At 47.2% G+C, this 20,630-nt stretch overlaps 3 protein-coding genes across 3 annotated transcripts in view; all 3 read right to left on the bottom strand.

The window, feature by feature from the left end:
• Positions 1-2,092: 2,092 nt before the first annotated feature.
• Positions 2,093-2,785, bottom strand: LOC309569821 (integrase/recombinase xerD homolog; the record flags this gene model as incomplete). The annotated part of the gene is made up of 1 exon (XM_082275824.1): positions 2,093-2,785. The coding sequence occupies one exon, from the start codon at positions 2,783-2,785 to the stop codon at positions 2,093-2,095; it is 693 nt and encodes a 230-aa protein (XP_082131950.1).
• A 188-nt stretch (positions 2,786-2,973) lies between these two features.
• On the bottom strand, positions 2,974-3,747 carry LOC309569820 (uncharacterized protein; the record flags this gene model as incomplete). The annotated part of the gene is made up of 1 exon (XM_082275823.1): positions 2,974-3,747. The coding sequence occupies one exon, from the start codon at positions 3,745-3,747 to the stop codon at positions 2,974-2,976; it is 774 nt and encodes a 257-aa protein (XP_082131949.1).
• A 4,648-nt stretch (positions 3,748-8,395) lies between these two features.
• Positions 8,396-20,630, bottom strand: part of LOC309569818 (receptor-interacting serine/threonine-protein kinase 3-like) — a gene marked incomplete at its 3' end in the record, with an annotated part of 42,379 nt that continues 30,144 nt past the window's right edge. The window contains exon 4 of the mRNA XM_082275821.1: positions 8,396-8,459. Coding sequence (XP_082131947.1) covers positions 8,396-8,459 — 64 coding nt within the window. The remainder of the gene's footprint in view (positions 8,460-20,630) is intronic.

Below are 20,630 nucleotides of genomic sequence, written 5' to 3'. Positions count from 1 at the left end.
CCTTCTGTGTCCCCTTCAGCCCCCATAGTACTGCCCTTCTGTGACCCCTTCAGCCCCCATAGTACTGTCCTTCTGTGTCCCCTTCAGCCCCCATAGTACTGCCCTTCTGTGACCCCTTCAGCCCCCATAGTACTGTCCTTCTGTGCCCCCTTCAGCCCCCATAGTACTGTCCTTCTGTGCCCCCTTCAGCCCCCATAGTACTGTCCTTCTGTGCCCCCTTCAGCCCCCATAGTACTGTCCTTCTGTGCCCCCTTCAGCCCCCATAGTACTGTCCTTCTGTGTCCCCTTCAGCCCCCATAGTACTGTCCTTCTGTGTCCCCTTCAGACCCCATAGTACTGTCCTTCTGTGCCCCCTTCAGACCCCATAGTACTGTCCTTCTGTGTCCCCTTCAGACCCCATAGTACTGTCCTTCTGTGCCCCCTTCAGACCCCATAGTACTGTCCTTCTGTGTCCCCTTCAGACCCCATAGTACTGTCCTTCTGTGCCCCCTTCAGACCCCATAGTACTGTCCTTCTGTGTCCCCTTCAGAATCAGCCCCCACAGCACTGTCATTCCCTGTCCCCTTCAGCCCCCATAGGCACTGTCATTCCCTGTCCCCTTCAGCCCCCACAGGCACTGTCATTCCCTGTCCCCTTTAGTCCTCACAGGCACTGTCATTCCCTGTCCCCTTTAGTCCCCACAGGCACTTTCATTCCCTGTCCCCTTTAGTCCCCACAGGCACTGTCATTCCCAATTTCCCTGTTCCCTTTAGTCCCCACAGGCACTGTCATTCCCAATTTCCCTGTCCCCTTTAGTCCCCACAGGCACTTTCATTCCCTGTCCCCTTTAGTCCCCACAGGCACTGTCATTCCCAATTTCCCTGTCCCCTTTAGTCCCCACAGGCACTGTCATTCCCAATTTCCCTGTCCCCTTTACTCCCCACAGGCACTGTCATTCCCTGTCCCCTTTAGTCCCCACAGGCACTTTCATTCCCTGTCCCCTTTAGTCCCCACAGGCACTGTCATTCCCAATTTCCCTGTCCCCTTTAGTCCCCACAGGCACTGTCATTCCCAATTTCCCTGTCCCCTTTAGTCCCCATAGGCACTGTCATTCCCTGTCCCCTTTAGTCCCCACAGGCACTGTCATTCCCTGTCCCCTTTAGTCCCCACAGGCACTGTCATTCCTCCCTGTCCCCTTTAGTCCCCACAGGCACTGTCATTCCCAATTTCCCTGTCCCCTTTAGTCCCCACAGGCACTGTCATTCCCTGTCCCCTTTAGTCCCCACAGGCACTGTCATTCCCTGTCCCCTTTAGTCCCCACAGGCACTGTCATTCCCAATTTCCCTGTCCCCTTTAGTCCCCACAGGCACTGTCATTCCCAATTTCCCTGTCCCCTTTAGTCCCCATAGGCACTGTCATTCCCTGTCCCCTTTAGTCCCCACAGGCACTGTCCTTCTCTGGCTCTGCCGGGTCTGCCCCCTTCTCACAAGTTCCATGAGTGTCCTCGGCTCCTGAGTCCTGACTGTGTGCTCCTCTTCTAGCCACAGCTACTCTCACCGTGGATCCGATAGGCTCAGGCTGCTGGGGGAGGTAGCGGCCGCGGCGGCAGTGGCGGGAACATTCTGGGCGGGCCATGGGCAGGGCACAGGCAGAGGCGGTCAGGCGGGGGAGGAGGAGATGATGACGAGACTCACTGACTGTTAGAGTGTCCGGCGATGGGACCGAGGCGCACGCCGCGCATGCGCAGTCAGATTGTCTCGCCGAAGCCATTGTTTTAACGGGCACTTTTCTCCTGCTACGGGCATTTACGGGCAGGAGAAAAGTGCCCCGAATTTACGGACTGTCCGTGAAAAAACGGACGGTTGGCAACACTGGGCCTAACAGCTGCCCTCCGAGCACCCCAGACCACATAAGAATGTCCTAAAATCCAGACCAAGACTTCCGTGGCTCCTGTAAAACATAAGGAGGGGTACATACCAACATACATCCTGAGTACATGCACAAAAACCCACAGAGAAAAACAAAGAAAAAACACCAGCATACACGTAACGAACATTCACTAAATGACCTCTCCTGGGCCCCGACCAGAACAGAACAGATCCCATCTGCCGCATCACAACAGATGCGGACGGACATACGAGCGAAATCGCCTGGACTCCCAACGCCCAATTTTTCGAAGGGCCTGATCCCCAAGGCCCCACCGAGCCGCTTCCGTGGCGGCTCCAATGCGGAAAGAGTGAGAGGAGAAATCCGTCCCCTGAAAACCGGCTGCCCCCAAGCACTTCCGGAAGACAGCCGTAAACTGAAAACGTGAGAGGGCCGTGCCATCAGCCCGTAAAAACAGAGGACCCTGTTGAGCGGAGCGCACCTGCAACCAATGCCGCACCGCAGCTACGGGGCAAAGCGAGGACCCAGGAACCACCCCTAGCTCAACACAAGCCCCTCGGCCCAGCTGGTCCGTTTTTGACCTGCGTATCCGGATTAGAAGCTTGTCCGGATGCAAACAAACATCCCCCAACTGCAATCCCCCATTCCCGCGTCTGGAAATACTCACCAATTCACTAATCCGAAAAGCTCCAAAGAACGCCAAGATAAACGCCGTCCTGAAGAGTTCCACCTCCTGGTCCGCAGAACACACACCCGGCAAGCATTCCACCAACCGGGACAACACATCAAAGGAAACCGGGCGCCTGGAATCAATCGAACGAGTACCCCTCGCATAACCCTTCAAGGCCTTTTGAACAAGGAAATGTTTGGTTACATCGGCAACCCCCCACAACTGAAAGTAGAAGGCCAAGGCCGCCATTTTGCGGCGTAACGTAGAAATAGACACACGCTGTTCAAAATTCAGGCTCACAAAATATAGGAGCAGGAACAACCGATCCCGATCACCAGAAAGACCCCCCACCTCACTCACCATCTGATGCCATGTCGCCCACACCCTTTCGTAGGCCGTCCAAGTGGAAGGACAAACCGACGCTCGAACCAAATCCATTACTGCGGCGAGACGATGTTCCACAGCTCCCCGGGACACATCAGGCCTTGCTGCTCCGCATCCGGTGCCAACCTCCGAAACCTGTCCCACTGGAAGCGAGAAAGAGCATCAGCCACCGAATTGTCAACACCCGGAACATGCACAGCATAGAAAAAAGAATTCAGAAGCAAACATTTGAGCACCAGGTGGCGAAGCAACCTAATAACCGGTGGTGAAGAAGCAGTAATGCTGTTTATCGACTGAACTACACCCAGGTTATCACAATGAAAACGGACCCTCTTATTTTTGAAATCCTGACCCCATAACTCCACGGCCAACACAATGGGAAATAATTCCAACAGAACCAAGTTACGAATGAAGTCAGAATCTCGCCAGGAGGCCGGCCACTCCCCCGCACACCATTGCCCCTGGAAATAGGCCGCAAAACCCCCCGAGCCTGCCGCGTCAGTAAACAGCTCCAGGTCAAAGTTCGACACCGGAGCTTCCAACCAAACCGAACGGCCGTTAAAGGAGCTCAAGAACAAATCCCAAACCCGCAAGTCATCACGATGCTCTTTGGATAGGCGAATGTAATGATGCGGCGCCCTGACACCCGCCGTGGCAGCCGCCAACCTCCGGCAAAACACCCGCCCCATGGGCATGATGCGGCAGGCAAAATTCAATTTTCCCAGCAGAGACTGCAGGGCACGCAGCTGAATTTTTCGTGTGTCCAAGGTCCCTGCAATAACTCCGCGTAGGTCCAATAGCTTGTCAACCGGAAGCCTGCATTCCATTGCCATCGTATCAATGACAATACCCAGAAATCGCAGTTCCGTGCACGGTCCCTCAGTCTTGTCAGGGGCTAATGGGACTCCAAAATAATCAAACAGCTGTTGGACCGTAGCCAAAAGCGTTGCACACATCACCTCCCCCGGAGGACCTATCACCAGAAAATCGTCTAAATAATGAATTATGGAAGACAACCCAGAAACATCCCTAACAACCCATTCCAAAAAAGAACTGAATGTTTCAAACAGCGAACAAGAAATGGCGCAGCCCATAGGCAAACATTGGTCAACGAAAATTCCACCCTGCCATTCACAACCCAAAAGATGCAGGCTGTCCGCGTGCACCGGTAACAACCTAAACGCAGCTTCAATGTCAGTTTTCGCCATAAGGGCCCCCCGCCCAAAACGACGCACCCAGGCCACCGCTTTATCAAACGAAACGTATGAAACCGAGCATAAGTCTTCCGCTATAGCGTCATTCACCGAACCCCCAGGGGGATAAGACAGGTGGTGAATGAGTCGAAACTTATTAGGTTCCTTTTTATGAACCACACCCAGAGGGGAAAGCACCATATTCGGCAAAGGCGGAGACGAGAAAGGGCCCGCCATCCTGCCCAACCTAACTTCCTTCATAAGCTTCGCCGAGACCACCGACGAATGCGCCCTAGCAGAACTTAAATTGCCCCCGGGAGGAGGAACCACCGACAAAGTACAAGGAATGCGAAAGCCTTGCGAAAACCCCCCCAGCAAAAGAGCAGCTGCTTCCCGATCAGGGTACCTACTTAGGAACCTGGCCAACCTTTCCACTTTCACCGGCGTCCGCCCTCTTACCAGCGTCGGCATGTTTTGCTCCCCCATGCTTAAAGCATCGTGCCGACGGGTGATTTCCGCCGCAGTTGGAACACTCATGCTTGAAGCGACAGGAGGTTCCAAACTTGCAAGTGGCCTCGTTAAACTGCCAACATAAGCCTTTACGTTTTGCGGCCGGAGAAGGCGAGGAAGCCGCCCCCCCGACCCCGCCCTGAAAGAGGTGACCAGTAGATCTAGCCTGGGTCATGAGACGCATCCAAAGACTGATGTCCTTATGATCCCAGCGCAAAGATGGTCTGACGGCCTTGCGTTGACGAAAATGTTCGTCGTATCGTAACCAGGCCGTACCTCCGTAGACCCGATAAGCTTCCCCAATGGAATCCAAATAACAAAATAGGGGGGAACACTGATCGGAATGCTTTTCCCCAATTACACTGGCCAGAATTGTGAACGCCTGCAACCAGTTGGTAAACGACCGCGGAATCAAACGATACCGGCGCTTTTCTTCCTCCTCTTTTTTTGATTCATCAGGCTTGACCCTGTCCAAGTTGAATTTTTCTAACGGTAGTAGAGAAAAAATCTCAACATACTCACCACGCCAAATTTTTTCCCTCACTTCCGTTTTCAAATGAGCACCCAGAGGTCCCTCGAAGCAGACATAAACTTCGCACTTCGCAGAGTCCGCCATGCGCACAAGCTCCTTGTCCCCATCTGCTGATCCCAACCCTTTTGTCACCGGCGTCACCCCAGGAGAAGACGACGGCACCACAGAACTTACCTCCACTGCACCAGCCGACCCACCTGCGGCCTGGACCGAAGGAGCTGGTACCGGCGTCACCGAACTCACCTCTTTTGATCCAGTTGATTCCGCCAGCGGCCGTGAAACAGAAGAACATCCCGCTGCCGACCCCACCGACGCTGTAACCCCCCCTGTTGCAGCAGCCCACGCATGTATCGGCGCCCCCGCAGGTGCAGCCGCTAAAGCCGGCTCGCACCTGGACAACAAATCCTTAAACCCGGACAAAAGAGTATGCAGCAAAGACACTCCCCCTATGCCGTCCGGGACTGCCTGTGCACCCAGACCCCCTGAAACATGCGTCCCCCCACCGCTACCTAGGACCCCCGCGCCAATAACAGGCGAAGAGGGCCCCCTTGCTGGAAGAGAAGACGAACTAAGCAGTGCAGACAGCGTAGATGGAGCCTGGACAGCAGGCAGAGCAGACACACCAGAGGAATACACCACAGAAGACCCAACAGGAGGAGAGGCAGGCACAGAAGGAGAAGTAAACAGAAGGGAAGGAGAGGCAAAGGACACTGACTTACCTGGCTGACCCGGTGAAAGCCTCCGCTCAGCCGTTCGTCCGTGTCCCGAATGAGGAGCCGCCCCGACGTCCAGAGTATCCTATTCAGCCGATGCCGACAGTTCCCCTTCAGAGCGCTCTTCCACCTCCGCCGAGTGGGACACCTGGCCAGTCCCTGAAGAGCCACCGCTGCAGCCGGACAGGCTGAAGACTTCTGCGCTTGGAGCTGCCACTCTGCAGGGAACAGAGCGGCCTCCGTAGTTCTGGCGCTGGGCGGTGACGTCACTGCCCTGCGACGCTGTAGCACTTGTCCTCAGCAGGCTTCCATCCGAAGGTCGCATGCCCGTGACGTCATAGAAGGGCGCCTCCGACCGAGCACCGCCACTCGTTCCCGCCTCCTCTTCTTCCCGCCAAACGCCCCGCCGCAATGGGACAGCGGCGGGCGCCGAGATCTGGTCCGGAACCACCGATGGGACGCAGGGGACCCTCCTGGAGCCTCGGTTTCGTCCACGAGAGGCCACGGCCGTACCTGGAAGAAGGCCCGCACCCGGACCCCGCACTTCACTCCCACGCCGGACCGCGCTACCACCGGAGGGACCCGGGGAGCCAGTCGGATGGTCCAGAGCTGCAGGTGAGGGGGCAACGGAGCTGGAGGGGGCTGCGCTCACTTTGCCAGGGCCCCGTCTTTGTCGAGGATTCCTCCCGACCCCCGCTGTACCTGTAGGAGGCTTCCCACTGACAGCCGAGGTCGAAGGGTCCCTAGGGGGGCTCCTTAAGCGACGGCGGACCCTAGGGGTCGTTTCTGGGCTGAGGCGCTCAGGAGGCCTTGACCTCCTAGGCCGTGATAAAGTTGGGGCAGGCGAAGCTGGTACCTGCCCCGACCCCTGTAGTAATCCATCCATATTGGCCTGAAGCCATTGCGGACCATTCGCCAAGGCCGCGCTGCGTAACTGGGCCAGCATAGAGTCCAAATCCGCCATACCGATAGACAAGTGGGGGGGGGGTACAGAAGTTCTCCTATTGCTGTCTGGTCTCCAACTGACCGGACCCCTGGTCCCACCCTAAACTAGCCCCTGCTAACCCCACCTTGCCCCACCCTGCCCCACCTTCCCAAAAACCAATCACCTGCTTTAATTCTTCCTTAAAAAATTTAACCCCCACTGGGTAGCAACCTTCCCTGCAAACCCCAGTCATGTCCAGCCTTCCGCTTACTGCTGTGCATCCATCTACAGGCTTCCCCCCTTTCTCTATTTTCAGTGCACACTATGAAAGTGTAATGCTGTGAACTGAACAAGTTTGCCTTGTTATGTGGGGACATGAGGTCACATATGAAACTGCTTTCCATTGGCTAAAACAAAACTAGCTGAAGCTTGAAAACATATTGTTAAATACATTGAATGAGCTTTTAAAATGTGCATTCACATTAATGCCCACATCCTTCACCAAAATATACATAATATGTACATTCACGTATTGAAAAACATGCAAAAAACGTTTGCTAAGTCCCCGTTCACACTAAGGCAACCTGTGAGGCGACCTGGTCACAGGTCGCCTTCCATAGGGAAGCTGCGGACCCGTTCTAATAGGAGCGACACAAGTCGCTCCGACTTAGAAAAAGGGTCCGGAGCTTCTTTGGGGCGACCCGGAGCGACCGTCATAGACTTCAATGATATGAAGTCCGTGCCGGCCGCTCCGAGGTCGCCCCCCCCAAGTCTGATCGCCCCAGTGTGAACGGGGCCTAAGTGTAAATAGGGGCTAATAATCCAATCACCAAAGGATGTGTCTGCATTCAGCAAGACAAAGGAGGTATGGGAACATTTGCCTTGATACATTCCTTGGTGATCAAATTAAGGTGATTGAGTTACCTGTGTGGCTGGAAATATTTAGGAATGCTCCTGCCACTCATTAGAGCTCAAAATACAGCTTTGATGAAAACAAAAACATATTCTATTGAACAAGTCCAGTGGAATACATCTAATGGGAAACATAAGAACAGGTTCCAGGGCTGACCCAAGACCTTGTGCTGCCTGGGTCCAAGAATGAAATGCTGCCCGCCCCCCCCCCCAAAAAAAAAAATCACGCCCAACAAAATGCCCCAACATCCATTATTTTATATACATGTAACCTTTAGAAAGTATTATGTATACTGTTATCTTCTTCCATAACTCACCCCCGGACCGGTCCCCCAAACACCCACTGTCTGCCCTCCTGTCACTCCTGTGTCTGCAATGCCAACCGACCTAGAAGATCCAGCCTGCCCTGCGTGAGATGGAGTGCTCTGATGTCTGAGGTCATTGAGCACACCACGATCATGTGAGGGAAGTTCCCCAGAGGAGGCACTCTGCCTCCTCATACTCATCAGTTTGCACTATGGGCGGCAGTATGAGATGGGGAAATGCCGCCTGTAACACGCCGCAAACTGATGACACACAAAACTGCTGTTAAAAAAAAAATCTTGGGAGTCAATTTGCTGCCCCTCTCCAAGTACTGCCTGGGTCCAATGGACCCAGTGGGACCCATGGTAGAGCCGACCCTGATGGGTTCTACAAAGACTTACCTTTGTAAGGCTCTTTCCCTGAAAGAACTGTCCACACCAAGATTCCAAAACTACAACAGAGCAAAACATAGCAAAGAGTCAGTATCTAAAATGAGGGAAAAAAAAACATACAAAAAACACCATACAGTTCATTGATACTTTAAAAAATGCACACTTTCATTTCAGGCTATTATTCCCTAATATTCTTGGAATATACATAGCAAGTTCATTCTTCAGAGTTATTAAGACGAGGAAATGCATTGCAATGGGTGGACAGGTCAATTCAGCTTCCATCAACTATAAATTAAAAAGGAACTTCAACCCCCTTCACCCCATGATCCTTTGTGTTTATTTGCTAAGTTTCTTTTGACCATTTATCCTGAATTCACATACTCACCAATCCAGCTAATACAATTGTATCACTACCTTGTGTCAGAGCCTCTCTGAATAAAGAAATTATATGTCATTGTTCAAATTTTGAACCCCGAGACAGTTGAATTTTCAGGTAGAATCAAACAGTCCTATACAAGTCAACAGTGTGTGTATATATATATATGTGTGTGTGTGTGTATATATATATATATATATATATATATATATACACACACACACATACATACACACACACACACACACACACATACGTGCAGTGGTGTATTTAGGTTTTGTGCTGCCCTAGGCCTGACTAAGTTTGTGCACCCCCTAATTTAAATATGACCCACCCCTTTTTGTAAAGGCCACACCCCTTCCTGTTTATGACCCGCCCTGTCATCTGTACACCACAGACCACAACCACAGTCTATCTGTGCCCATCAGCATAGCCTTATCATTTCCCATAAGTTCAGCCTCATCAGTGCCACCTCATTACTGCCCATCAGTGCAGCCTCATCAGTGCAGCATATCAGTGTGGCCTCATCAGTGGCCATCAGTACAGCCCGATCAGTGGCTACCAGTGTTGCCTATCAGTGCCCATTAGTGCAGCCTATCATACCAGTAGGTAGCAGTGTGACTCCTTAATGGGGGTGCCAGACGGATTTGCCTCCTGGACCCTGCCCTCTGGCCCAATTCGCCCCATAATACTGGCACTAAACTAAAAGCCACTAAGGCAAAGACTCCATACGGTGTATAAAAAAAGAAAGAAACTATGCCTCTAAGTGTAAAATTCATAAGTTCTTGTCTTTTTACTTCAAAACAGGATCTTGACCAGTGCCTCCTGAATCACAGCCAACACTTATCTTCTCAAGCTCCAAGAACACGTACCTCTCCAGGTACTCCAACAGGAAAAAAAAAAAATAAATCTTTATTCTGCCATACAAGTTTGTAACTTTAGGGCACTGCCCTGAAGTTACAAACTTGTATGGCAGAATGAATTTTACACTTAGAGGCCTTGTTTCTTTCTTTTTATACACCGTATGGAGTCTTTGCCTTAGTGGCTGGTGCATAGGAGGCTTGCTGTTCTCTGACATTACTGGGAGGATTGAATTACTGCGTTGTTTGACCTGCTGGTAAAACAGGGGTCAAACCTGGAGGTGAGTGCATATGTGTGCTTTTGGTGAAAGGAATACTTACTGATTGAATCCTGTGTGATTGGCTTTTTCAGCACCTTATGCGGATCTATGTGCCTTAAATGGTCTTCTGGGACTTTTATCTATATTTTATGGACAGTTCCTATACCTTTGTTTTATGATTGTTACTATTATAATTTGTTTATGTTTTAATTGATTTGCGCTGCACCTTTTCTTCTGCAATTTATTCTGTCTGGGATTTGCTGTGTATCCCGGGTCAGTGTTCAGCTAGCATTTCAACTTTTGATTTGTATTTATCACCTGTCTGCACTGATTGTTTTTTTGTAATGTGGGTACACTGAGCATATCTTATATAGACAAGCCAACTAGGAGGCGGGCCAGGAAGTGATGGAAGGGAAGGAAATAAATGTCCATAGAGTAGCAGATGACCCCCATAGGTGAGCACAGCCAAACCACATATGTGAAAGGAAGCAGGGTTGAAAAACACTGCAGCAACTTCCGGTTCTGGCGCCTCATGAGCAGGGAGTGAAGTGCAGCAGCTTCAGACTCACCTGCTTACAATTACAAAGCCTGCTTTCTCCCGATCGCAGCCTCTCCTATACCGGCCCTCACTGCCACAGCTCGTTGCCGTCAGAATGGACCACCTAGTGGTCCACGACGGGACCGGGACTGCCACCGCTTCCCAGCAGGAAGGCGCCTTGCCGCCTCCGAGTCATGCAACATGGCCGCCGCAATGCACGTGGGGGAAGCAGCTACTCCCCTGCTCTCCCTTGATCCAGCACTGGCCCCACAAGATGAACAATGCCAGAGATTCCCATTCTGTCCCCCACTATTGCAGAGGCAGTGGAGAGGGCAGTGGCAGCAGGCATTACACAGCTCCGCAAGGAGATAGGTGACCAGGCCAAGCGCCTCACTGACTTTGAACATAGACTATCAGACCTGGAGGATGAGATGCAATCATCCTTTGCCAGCGACAGGAAAACGACACAAACACAACAGTATTTTCTGGAAAAACTAGACGACCTGGAAAACAGGTCTCCCAGGAATAACCTTAGAATCATCGGGCTCCCTTAATCCTTCAATACAGGCATGCTTACAGATGTCTGCACTGCACGTATCCCGCAGGCCCTAGGCATCACTGCACCATGCTTAATTGAACGAGCCCACCGCCTCAGGACCCCATCCAATGACCGCCAGACACCACGTCCAGTCATAGTGCGGTATCTGAACTATACCGATAGAACAGTCATTCTCAAGTCATTCAAGAATGCTAAATAACTTATACTTGATGACCACAAGCTTCTGCTATTTGCCGATTATTCTCAGGAAGTTGCCCGCAGACGCTAAGCCTTCCAACCCTCCTGCAACGCCTTGTTCCATAAAGGAAACAAATGTACACTGGCTTATCCTGCAATCCTTAGGTTTACAGATCACTCTGGTAAATCAAAGTCCTTCTCTCACTCCGACGAAGCTGCGGATTATATCCCGTCCTATCTCCACGTATTGATGGATACTCATCCTCCTGCTGCTCCCCCCCTCTCGCCCTCTACTAAAGACCTTCGCAGCCCCAGGAAAGATTCGCAGAAGAGGGCTCGTCTCTCCAATAGGCCTAAGTATGATAAACCCTGCTGAGGTACGCTGCTCCTGAGCCCCTGGGCCATTCTCCTCCTAAATGACTAAAGGGGGTGCGTTGAACATGATTGTATGGTTTTATGTCTTTTGGTGCCTAACGTTTGCTGTTTCTCTCACAGCCTTACCAGAGATCCTAGCTACTCTCACCTCCTATCTCTCTAGATCCGAGATCTTCTGGAACTCTCATAATTTTGCCTGCACCACTGGGTGGCCTCTTATGTCTCGACCGGCGAGCAGACCAGGCTTCTTCTCCGGTAACGCTGTCAGGTGTGTCGAGTCACAAAGAAAAAAGTGAAGCTCTCACATGCTGTGGTATATTTTCGTTTTGGTTTTAATTTTTGGGTTGTTATTTACTGCTACCCTTGTTTTTACCTGTTGGGCTAGTACCCTCTCCATACCCACTTTGATAGGCAACACTTCCTACTTTTGCTACCGACCTTTTGGACTGTATTTACTCAGAGTGACATCACTCCCTTTCCCTAATCTCGCATATTCCTTTTCTGTAAGACCTCCCCCCTAGACCCCCAGCCCCCCCGATATGAAAATAGTTTCTTGGAATGTTAAGGGGTTACGGTCTCGCCATAAACGTATAGCCATTCTTAGACACCTGAGACACCTGAAGGCTGATATAGTGTTGCTTTAAGAAACTCATCTCCCCTTATCAGATTTCCAGCATATGCGTAAACTTTTGGTGGGTCAAGTCCTCGGCTCAGCCTCACACAAAGGGATAGCTGGTGTACTTATCTTGGTCCGTAAAAACATCTCTTGCGAACCTCTCACCTTACATACTGACGATGACAGCCGTATCATTATCCTCAAATTGTCACTTAATTCTAAGGAAATTGTCCTTTCAAATATATTTGCCCCTACGCCCGCTACTAAATCATTTTTTCAACTTCTCACTGGACGTCTAGCCCCCTACATTCATCTTCCCATGATGATAGGGGGCGATTTTAATGCTGTAATGGACCCTTTAGAAGACAAATCTACCCCCAAGCCCTCTCCTGTACCCCACTCACAAGCTTCGCAGAAAGCCTACAGCTAACTGATATATGGCACGCCACTAACCCTATTGGTAAGGGATACACCTTTTATTCACCTCCACACAATACCTTCTCTAGGATTGACTACATTTTCTGTAACCCCCTTTTATTCCGTTCTATGCTTAACCCTCTCATCTCAGACTTGGTCATTTCTTATCATGCCCCGATCTCTGGTACTCTTTCTTACTTTAATACCCGCACCTCACCCAAGCCCTGGCGATTCCCTTCCTACCTTGCCAACAACCCTGACCTCCTCTGCACCCTTCAGGAAATGTGGACTGACTTTTTAGCTGACAATGCTGTCCACTCGGATAACCCGATTTCGTTGTGGGAGATGGGAAAAGCTGTCCTTAGGGGCAAAATGATTGCTTTTGCCACTGCCTACAAAAAAAAAATGATGATTGTCAATATAGGACGGCGAGCAAGGCACTTCGCCTAGCCCAATCCTGCCTAACACAGCAGGATACCCCCTCTCATAGATTGCAGTGGAGGGAGGCGAAATCCCACTTCGACCACTGGGCGATGACTCATGAGGGTCTTCAACAGTCGTTGACTGACCTTCGGTACCACAAATTTGGTAATAAATCTAGCAGGCCTCTGCAGGGGACCATTTAGTCCGACCCATATTCACTCCTTGAAGGATTCCTCAGGTACTCTAGTTTCAGATCCTAAAGACATTTGTTTAATTATGGCAAAAATTATATGCCAAGCTCTATGGCCCCGATCCTATCAATGAATCTGAGGCAAATAAGTTCCTGGATGAGGTACAACTCCCTAGGTTGAGCTCGGCCCAGCTTCTCCAACTAAACTCTCCTATTACACTTACAGAAGTTAAAGTGGAAATGTAATCTTTGTCCCATTGCAAAGCCCCTGGCCCGGATGGTTATACCTCTGAGTTCTAAAAACTAACCTCCGACGTTCTCTCACCCACCCACTGTGTATCAATTTATCTTGGATGAGCTCTCAAGGGCTCTCAAGCTTTTATTAAACTTATTCCTAAGCCTGGCAAAGATCCTACCAATCTGGGGTCATACCGACTGATATCCCTTGTCAACCTGGACTCCAAACTTCTGTTTAAAATTATGGCCAACAGACTGGCCTCGTTCTTGCCTTCCCTTCTATATCCCTCCCAGGCAGGTTTTACTTAAGTTCGCTCAGCCACTTACAATATACGTAAGGTCTTAGCGGTTTTGGAATGGGCCAAGTCCAACCCAAACGCTGACTCAGCTATTGTCGCGGAAAAAGCCTTTGACAATGTAAATTTTCACTGGCTTAGGTTGGCCTTTGCCAAATTTGTTTTTTCTGGCCCGTTTCTTATCTAATTAACGCCATGTAATTTCTAATCATATTCCCCTTCACAAAAGCACCTGTCAGGGATGTCCCCTGTCTCCCTTCCTTTTTAACTTAGCTATTGAACCTTCCTGAAGATAGGTCAGGAAGAGGTTTGGACCTCTTTGTTTGCGGATGATATTCTCCTATTTACCTCCAACCACGCCACAGATATGGCACACATAAAAATATCTTTGACAGATTCCACCACTCTTCAGGGCTCCACATACATTTTTCAAAGAGTGAAATTCTTCCTCTTGGTCACACCCATAATCCTCCATGAGCCACTACATCACCCTTCTCTGTAACCAACTCCCATATTAAATATCTGGGGATCAACATAGGCAAATTACCCTCTTCCCTCTATCACCTTTACTTCCCACTGCTTCTTTCTAAAATTACCAAGGAACTTGAAAATTGGACGAGTCTCCCCCTATCCTTACTTGGTAGATGCCATCTCTATAAAATGGTTTGTTTGCTCCAAACTCCTCTACCTCCTACAGACAGTCCCACTGCTCATGAAACATAAAGACATTAAGTCCCTGTACAAATCCCTCGTTTCTTTCCTCTGGCACAATAAAAGACCCCGTATCTCTCTCCCCAAGCTCTTTCTCCCTAAACAGGAGGTGCGAACCTCCCTGACATTAGACTTTTCAACCTTTCGTGTCTCCTTAGAGTGGATATAGATTGGATTAGGGGAGCCTCCAGCTATTCTAATTATTCTTTGGAATCCCAAATGGTCGGCCCATGTGAACTCCCCACTCTCCTACACTGCAAGACTACGGCTCTTCCTCCTGATTTGAGGCACAACCTGTTAATCCAGATAACTTGGAGGGAAATTCGAAAAAAATTGGGATATCTCCTTTTATATCTGGTAATCTCCCGATTACTGGTCATCCTTCACTCCCACCTTTGGGAAGAGAGGCAGTTTTTGACACATGGGCCTCCCATGGCCTTGGCTACCTAATGCAATTCTTTGATTCATCCACTGGGATGCCTCTTTCTTTCCAAACTCTTCAATCAAGCTACCGCCTACCTTCAAGCCACTTCCTCTATGTCCACTAAGTAACAGCTTTTGCAACTAGCCTATGTCGGGATAAAAATAAACGGTCTCGGCCATCCATCTTCGATTCCTTCCTACAGATAAATATTTAGAAAATTGCCCACATTTACAAACCCCTCTAATTCCTACTTCTTCAATCTTTGACCAAGGATATACAGTCTTCATGGGATAAAGACCTATCCTACTCAGGATCAAAACAATATCTACTAGCTGGTTATAACTCCACCTGTACATTTATACGTAACAAATTTTGAAGGGAGCAGCAACTCAACATTATTCACCAAGCCTATTCACTGTTTTCATCCTCACCCTTGGACGCCCCTTTCCAAAAATGTTCCTGGTGCCTCTGTCATTGTCCAACCTTATTTCATAGACTACGGAGTTGTCGTCCTATCTCTCGCTTTTGGGATCAAGTGGAAACTCTTGTATCTGTGGTCACTGGCTATCAGCCATGCAAGGATCCCTTCTCCTTAATCTTTGGCCTATTGGACAATTCACCTCTAGCATCTCCTACTTCCAAAACCAAGTCGCAACTATCCATTGTACGCAGCAACAAGGCCTGGATCTCCACCTGCTACATGATTGCTAGGAGCGTTATCCTCAGGAAATGGACTTCCACACCACCCCCAACTATTTGCAAGGTCAGATCTGATCTCAACACCCTCCTCCATAAGAAGAAATTGATTTAGTTGTCTACAAGTCCAATCTTCATCGCTTCCACATGAAATGGGGCTCATATGTGGACAAATTCCAACATTTACGGACTTGCCCTTCTTCACCTGGCTAATTACTCCCCATTACAATGAGACCTTCCTGGATCTCTATTCCCTCTGTCCCTTTGCATGTCCTTAACCGCTTGGATGCCCACTCAGATGATTATCTACATGTCTGGAATCTTCTTGGCCTTCATCCTGGCCTCCTCCACTAGGGGAGGGTCAACAAAAGGACTCGCTCAATGATGGTACTACCCTTCCTTCCCCTTCCTCCTCCCCCCCCCCCCAAGTTTTACTGGTTCGTTTGTAATGCTTGTTAATCTGTATATCTCTCTTTGACCTCTGGGCCTACCACACATTTGATTGCTCTTTGCTATTGTGATTTCTGTTTGTATTTGAATACTCCATTAAAAATGTCTTTAAAAAAAAAAAAAAAAAAAACACTGCAGCAAGGAGGTAAGGGTACACAAGCAGGAATTGCAGGCTAATTTGTGATGCCAGAAACTCAGTAGAGACCTAATACCCATCTTTAAACCACTATTACATAGTATGGTAGATGAGGCATATAAGAAAAATGTGATAAATAAAGGAGATAAACGTTTTTTTATTAGAGAGCAGAGCATTATATAACATCGTATTTTTTCACAATCCAAAAGTACATAAAAATACCACCTCTCCCCCAGGATGCCCAACTACCCACATGGAAGAAAAATATATTTAAAATATATTAAAAAAAAAATAAAAATTTTCCCCAAATATATTGGAAATATATTTGAAATGCTACAATTTTGGCCATATTCAATATATTTCTAAAAAAATTTCCCTAAATATATTGGAAATATATTTGAAATGCTACAATTTTGGCCATATTCAATATATTTCTAAAAAATTTTCCCTAAATATATTTGAAATATATTTTTCTTCCATATGGGTATTGCCAGTATGGATAGTCTTACATGTTACATCTCTCAATAGGTCGACTACCTTTTGCAGTCCATTGTAACATCTCTTCCTGCATATGTGAGAGAGACTCTACCCATATACTGGAGCTATTGGAACCTTACAAATTCTGAGTACATGTGGTTATCTTTGGATGTGTGTTCTCTATATACATCAATCCCACATACAGCAGGTATTGAAGCATTAAACTATTTTGTTTCGAATATTGATTTAAGCCCTCTTCAAGCCCAGTTTATTAGTAATTGTACAGAGTTTGCATTGACACACATTATTTTCAATTCCAAGGAGCTCATTTTTTACAAATTTCAGGTGCAGCGATGGGAGCTCATTTTACACATTGTTATGCAAATTGTTTATGGGTTTTTGGGAGGAGAAACACATCTGGAGGAACAATCCCTTTAGCGAACATCTGGTATATTACGGAAGATTTTTTGATATTATTATCATCTGGAATGGCCCTGCAGATGTAATTTCTGAGTTCGTAGACTTTTCCAACCACTACCCATACAATCTTCAGTTCACATTTGTAGCAGATACCAATAATTTAGTATTCTTGTATTTACTGTTATCCTGGGATAATGAGGGCAACATCATTTCCCAAACTCACTTTAAGGAAACCGCTGGAAACTCCTATTTACATTATAGGAGCTGCCATCTACTGTACTAATGTTTTAGATTATAAGAAACAATGTACAGTTTTACACAAAAATTATGGAGAAGGGATATAAGGAAGAACTTATCCAAGACACCTCAAATAAATACCTTGATAAGTACAGTGGCGGTATAATCCACCAAAAATCTAAAAAGAGCCCTAGGGTTCCTTCTACAAAATGTATTACGAACTATAATGACCAACATTGGCAAAATAAAAACATCTTCCAAAAACATTGGCCCATTTTTTTACAAGATGCAGCTCTTCATAACATCTCACCATCAAGGGCCAGGAACATCAAAAGTTTTATAGCACCAAGTAATATTAAAGAAAAACAGCCCAAACATGGTGGTATTCCCTCTATGTTTAATTTTCAGGGCACATGGTCAAAAAGAGTTTAAGGATAAAAATGGGAAAATCTACAAAATGAAACAGTTTATCACATGTGGCACCCAATATGTTGTCTACGGATTGAGGTGTCCATGTGGTCTTTACTATGTGGATTGCACCATCCGTACTATGTGTAAGAGGTTCAATGAACTTAGGTGGCTCATAGCGGTAGGCAGTCCAAAACATAGTGTACCACGCCACTTTAGTGAGTATCATACCTAAAGCGCTAGTGGTTTAGAATTATTTGGAATTAAAGCTATCTACTGTATATGCAGTTGCCAGAGGGTAAAAGATACTCTAGATTATGCCACAGAAACATTCTGGATCTTTACCCTCAATTCCATGAGCCCTGGGGGGCTCAGTGAAGTCTCAGAAATTAGTACCATCATTTGAATTTCTTTGTGTACCAGTTTCCTTGTTTTCCTTTTCTTTCATTTTACATTTCGGTAGGGTGACATTTGTCATGCTACACCATAGTGGGCAAGTTCACTGTGGGGGTTGCAGGTGCAAGTGGGCTTGTATGGGGGGGGTGCACACGTGGGGAGACTGCGTCTCCTTACGTGTGCTCTTGTGCGCCTCTCACACGTGCACATGTTGCCAACCAATGTCCCCATGCTTAGAGACATATATTGTGTGACTATATTGAACTATTTCCAATGCATATGCACATGGCTTAAGTTGGGTAGTATCGTGGGATCGTAATGATTACATATAACATATTGTTATTCAATGATCCTGTAATGGTTGTGACCCAACTCAGTGTCATGTGTCATATAGGTAAACACATTGGGTCTGTAGCCTTCCAGTCTATTGCTAACCTACTTTGAGTTCAGATGTTTTTGTGTTTTTCAGCACAACATAGAAATTAATGAATTTACATATATCTATTATATTATTGTATCGATTTTTTTATGAAAGAAGCATGCTGTTGGAAAGTTATAGGCTTTTGTTTTTCTCCATACAAAATATGCACCTCCCTCTATTAGATGGATTTTTAATAGAGGCTTGTAAAAAGTGATTCTTTTATTTAAATGTATGTTTTAAATGTATGTTCTGTTACAATACAGTCAGTTTGGAGGATAGGTTTGATAGCAAGGTAACCGTTTGAAGCACATAACATAGAAGGGGTTAATGTTAATGATACTTGAATTCACGCCACGATTGCACACTGATTTGCCTTGCTAATTAATTAGTAGCCATATGTTCCTTGGAGAAGCCTATTATCTGACATAGAATGGGTTAATAACCATATGAATGACACTACTTAAGGGCCCCCTTGAGAACATTGGGCAAACCTGAAGAAGTGTGAAACTGAGGGGACCCTGCGCTTATGGATAAAGTGCTAATGTGCCGAATGAGTGCTAAATGCTAATAAATGTGAAAAAGAAGTTTAAAGCTGCAAGCTGCAGTGAAAAAGTGCTAAGTGCTCTTTTAAGATATGTAAAACTGTGATTGCAGCGCTGCTCTAATAAATAATAATCACCAGAAATATATAAATGTATAAAATTGATCAACTTCAGAATAAATACATAATATATAAAGATCATAAAGTGCTGTTAAATTAAACATCCATTCCTGTTATATCTGTGTAAGTACAATTAAATGTCCGTTAAATCATCATATAGTGAAGAATCTTCTTCAAACCATACAGGTGCTCAAGTGCTCGATCTGTGCTTGATTTGGGGTCTCCCCCTTCTAATTATCTACTCACCGCAAAATGCTTGTTATCGGGCATGTACGAGCTGTTGATCCCTGCTTCTCCACTTAATGTCCGGTTAATGCTGTGAGTAAAGCTTCATCCCCGATATCCTCAAGTAAAGAAAGCCATTCATGGTGAAGATCGTTTGAAAAGCATTTATTTGGGGTAAAACAATGGGGGTATACTCACAAACATAGTAAAAAACACATGCAGAAATACAGAGAGCGGCTCGGCGGCTAGGCTGCTCCCGCAGCATCTACTTCACCGGCCGGAGGTCACGTGGTACTCGCTCGACCAATCGCTAGACGCGTTTCGATGTAAAACACGATTTGAGCAATACATCAAAGAAGGCATGACTCCCAGGAGACTACGTTGGGATTTGGCCCCCAATGATGGTCTGGATAACAAAGAGCTGAACGAAAGTTGGTACACCTTTTTCAATACTTGTGAACAAAAATTGTTGGATCTTATTTTAGTCAGACGAAAAAATAAATTGAAAATGCTGGAAAGTAAGATCCTCAATTTAAAAGAAACACTTCAACCACATGCAAATACTAACGAATACAAAGATAGAATGAAAAACATACAAGAATTTATATCTAAATTAGACAAAGACACACAAAAGAAAAAAAATCAAAAAATTCCAAAGAGATCTTACCGATTACAAGGCAGGAAACATATATAAATGGCAAGAATCAATGGAGGAAGAGATTATCACTTCAAGGGAGTCATCACCAGAAAGGGAAAGTGTTTCATCACCCTTCCCTTCCAATACCCCTACTCCAGGCACTTCTCGAACCAATAACACCCCCCAACATTATGTGGAGTCACCCCAATATAATGTACCCACACATAATAGATTTGATCCGATATACCAACATTCCCCATCCCCAAGACATAGAGGGCCCCCTCCCTATTACCACCAAGGGTACCAACATCAACCTCCTTATCGAGGGGATTTTTGGAACAGGGGACAGGGAAGACCCCCTTGGAGAGGAAACAGAGGGAGAGGAGCATATTGGGGTCCACCAAGGGGCAACCCGTATTATTGGAGACCCAGAGGTCATCACCAAGGACCCCCTCCTTATCAAGGACCCCCACAACCACATCAAAACGAAAGAAAAGAGGATGCAGAGGGGGGAAAAGGAAAAAGAAAACGGGTCAATTAGGAGCGGGCATTTATAATTTGAGCAGTGTTACCTTTACAGATGATGAACTACGTATACTTGACCTAG

Source organism: Pelophylax lessonae (assembly GCF_965119305.1).
Source record: "Pelophylax lessonae genome assembly, chromosome: 13".
NCBI classification, from domain to species: domain Eukaryota; kingdom Metazoa; phylum Chordata; class Amphibia; order Anura; family Ranidae; genus Pelophylax; species Pelophylax lessonae.
Note: the sequence above shows the minus strand (reverse complement) of the source record. Positions and strands in the feature narration are given on the sequence as shown.